The sequence below is a fragment of the Micromesistius poutassou genome, assembly GCF_964030765.1.
Source record: "Micromesistius poutassou genome assembly, chromosome: 7".
Lineage (NCBI taxonomy): Eukaryota > Metazoa > Chordata > Actinopteri > Gadiformes > Gadidae > Micromesistius > Micromesistius poutassou.
The window spans coordinates 12,514,584-12,517,858 of record NC_140277.1 but is presented as its reverse complement, the minus strand read 5'-3'; the positions used below and the strand labels follow the sequence as shown (position 1 = coordinate 12,517,858).

General features: G+C 42.5%; 2 protein-coding genes across 2 annotated transcripts in view; one reads left to right on the top strand and one right to left on the bottom strand.

The window, feature by feature from the left end:
- Positions 1 to 449: 449 nt before the first annotated feature.
- Positions 450 to 2,388, bottom strand: LOC311350203 (E3 SUMO-protein ligase ZBED1-like; the record flags this gene model as incomplete). The annotated part of the gene is made up of 3 exons (XM_084470210.1): positions 450 to 986; positions 1,199 to 2,281; positions 2,371 to 2,388. The coding sequence occupies 3 exons, from the start codon at positions 2,386 to 2,388 to the stop codon at positions 450 to 452; spliced, it is 1,638 nt and encodes a 545-aa protein (XP_084326336.1).
- An 833-nt stretch (positions 2,389 to 3,221) lies between these two features.
- rims1a (regulating synaptic membrane exocytosis 1a) overlaps positions 3,222 to 3,275 on the top strand; it is a gene marked incomplete at both ends in the record, with an annotated part of 38,345 nt that continues 38,291 nt past the window's right edge. The window contains one exon of the mRNA XM_084470209.1: positions 3,222 to 3,256. Coding sequence (XP_084326335.1) covers positions 3,222 to 3,256 — 35 coding nt within the window. The remainder of the gene's footprint in view (positions 3,257 to 3,275) is intronic.

Sequence of the window (3,275 nt, the reverse complement as noted above, 5' to 3'; positions counted from 1 at the left end):
AAAGCAAAATATTGCTTATATACTGAATAAAAAATGCATGTTATATTCCTCAATTAATGTTTTATTGTACCAGTTGGAATACGGTACAGATAATGGCATTTAACTAAAATAAATTCTGCACAGAAAACTGAAATACATCAAAAAAAGAATTGTGCACTGGCTCACCTGTTGCATGTGAAACATTAAGCAACATACAATTTTAAGTACTTATATTAAAAAAAAACTTGAAACATTAGCAGCAGCCCCCTTGTTCTGAGAAAGGTAACAGTAAGATTACTAGCCCTGGAAACTTAACATAACATGTAGTACTGAACACAACTTTAATCATCCCTGAGGAAGGTGACAGTAAAATTAGAGGGCCTCTATTAAACAATTAAATGAAGATATAGGCTACCTCTCCTGAAACAAAAACATTCCTGTCTCAATGTGTTTTCAATACGACTCCTGACCTAGACCCCTTTATTTTTGTTCAGGAAAATAAGCATATTAACATGGTCTGGAGTAAGTCGTGTGCGCAGCCTGTTTACAGTGAGGCCAGCTGCTGAGAATACACGTTCAGATGAGACAGACGTGCCCGGTATGCACAGATATCGTCGTGCCACATTTGCCAGCCTCGGGAATCGCCTTTCATTGACTTTCCACCATTCGGTGGGACTGGAATCAAGGAGTGGTGAGGGATCCTTGAGAAACATGTCCACTTCTTTTTCTATGTCATTGTTGCAGCTGGTGGTATAGTTTTCACCCAGTAGAAGAGTCATAGCAGAAGTGTGCCTCTGAAGTGCAGCTCCCTGGACTTGCACATCATCTCCAGTGGTGGCTTCATCATCTCTTGATGTGCAGCTCACATGTTCTGCCATAGCCAGTTCAAGTAGCTTGGAATAAGCTGAGTTCTTTCTTGCTGGCACCAGAAATCCCAGGTGCTTATGCCGTGGGTCCAGCATCGTTGCTATCATTGGTGTTGTTGATGTGAGGTCTTCAGACTCAACCTGTTAAAATTAAATAAAGGAGAAAGCTAGCATCAGTTTTATTTAATAAGGTTTGACATGACAAGGGTACTGTAAAAACTGCATTAAAACGCAGTTTATACTGTGACAATGTGTCATTGATAAGTATTAAGTTATGCACCCCACAATATGTCAATATAGAGCTCAAATGTGATGTTGATTGAGAATTTAATTAATTAATGGCCATAGCTTACCTTCATCCGTTCAACCAACGAAGTGCGCACTTTAGATTTGAATTCCGCCACTTTGCTGCCGTCTCCATCTGCCGTCTTGAGGTGCGTGTTGATCAGACTGAATGTGATTGGGTATGTGTTGGATATGGATACCTCAGTATCTGCAGACATTACAGTAGTTGCACATTTGAGAGCCTCCAGTGCCGGCGCCATGTCTTCCATCAGCTGCCAGAAGTCGTCTCTCAACTCCAGCGTCCTCGCATCTGTAAGCTTGGTCACTGAGCGGTCTGATAGTACAGCACACACGGCCCATCGCTGTTCTACGAGTCTGCCAAACATTTCACATACAGAGTTCCACCTGGTTTTGCAGGACTGAATGAGCCGATGAGCTGGTAGCTGCATTTGTTTTTGTTTCGCGTCTAGCGCTTTCGTTGCTGGAGTACTGTGGTGGAAGTGTTTCACCAACCTGCCAGCAGCTGCAATTACTCGGTTGACACCAGCAGCAGCGAATCCGTCGTTGACCGCCAGATTTAAAGTATGTGCAAAGCACGAAACTGATTTCCAACTGACATGTGCGGGGTTGTTTGCCGAGACAATGTTCCGAGCGTTGTCGTGAACACAGGCTATTACACGCCCGGTGAGTCCCCATGACTCCACAGCCTGGTTCAGTTTGTCAGCTAAATTATCAGCTGTATGTCTCTCGGATAAGCTCTCGGTGAGAAGGACTGCTGACTTTAACTGCCAGTCGTTTTCAATGTAGTGGCAAGTCATTGTAATATAGCTTTCTGTAGTCAGTGCCGTCCAACAATCCGTCGTCAAAGCCACATTAGCCGCAGATAGCTGTGTTTTTAGCTCAGTCTTCTTGTTTTTGTAGCGTGCTTCCAGGCGGGTAGTTACGGTCGCTCGAGAAGGGATATTATAACCTGGCTCCATGAAGTGCATTAACTCCCGAAATCCCTCGCCGTCAGTGGTGCTAATTGGCATCATATCCTTTTCGATCATGCCGCAAATCCTCTGAGTAATGCCCTCAGCTTTCCTGTCGTCGCATACTCTCCTTCCCATCACCGCGGCGATAGTCGGTTGTGAAGGCGATGGACTTCCTCCCTGCAACACGGCTGCATGCAGGTTTTGAAGGTGGTATCTTAGCGAACTCGTAGAGCTGCTGAACTTAAATGTAGTACCGCAGAGTTTACAATTAGCGTCTTTGTCATCATTAATTAGATTGAAATGCTCCCATACTCCACTCCGTTTTGACCGCCTCATGTTTGTGTGCCGGGTCTCTCGCCGCCCGCGAGAATCCCGCGGGCGTAGGTTAACGCGGTTATCCCGCGTTAACCTACGATTAATTTAATTTAATCGATTAAATTATTTTCGACAATTAACCGATAGTCGATTAACCGTTTACATCCCTAATTCAAATGTATTTTGTTTATTATTCTATTCAACTTTGGTTTGCAGTGTAACTTATACTGTATGGTCATTCCATGTCTATATGAACTATCAAAACACACAATGGCAATACAATAATTTAACAAATTAGAGAGAATCAATCAGTGTTCCGCAATTATTCTTTATAGAATTTCTCTCTGCACTGACCTATGCATTTTTGTGAAACACTACCTTAGTTCCAGGTAACTGTTGTTTACAGTTGTTGCTTACCACACTTATTGTATTATTACACATGTATACACCTATTTAAGTATTGTATTTAACTTTTACTTAAAACAAATTCCCTCTCTCACTCACTCACTCATTCACTTAGTCACTCACCCCCTATCGGATCAGAAACATGGTTTGTAAGAGTGTGTGTCTGTGAAGCAATATATAACAAAACAGCACAGGCAACAATGGAGGAACTCAAGCCTGTAAAAATAGCACCGAAAAACTGGCACAGTGTTAAACGGAAATTCACATGAATACCATCTCTGTGTTTCTCACTGTCTCTCTTCCTTTCTTTTTATCTCTCTCGCTCTCATTTTCCCCTGAACATCCCAGCGCATACATCCCAGACTTTATTAACATCACAAATGTCTTGCCTGACAACATGCCTTGCACAGATAAGATCAGATGTACTGGCCGGTAATAACAAAATAAAAAT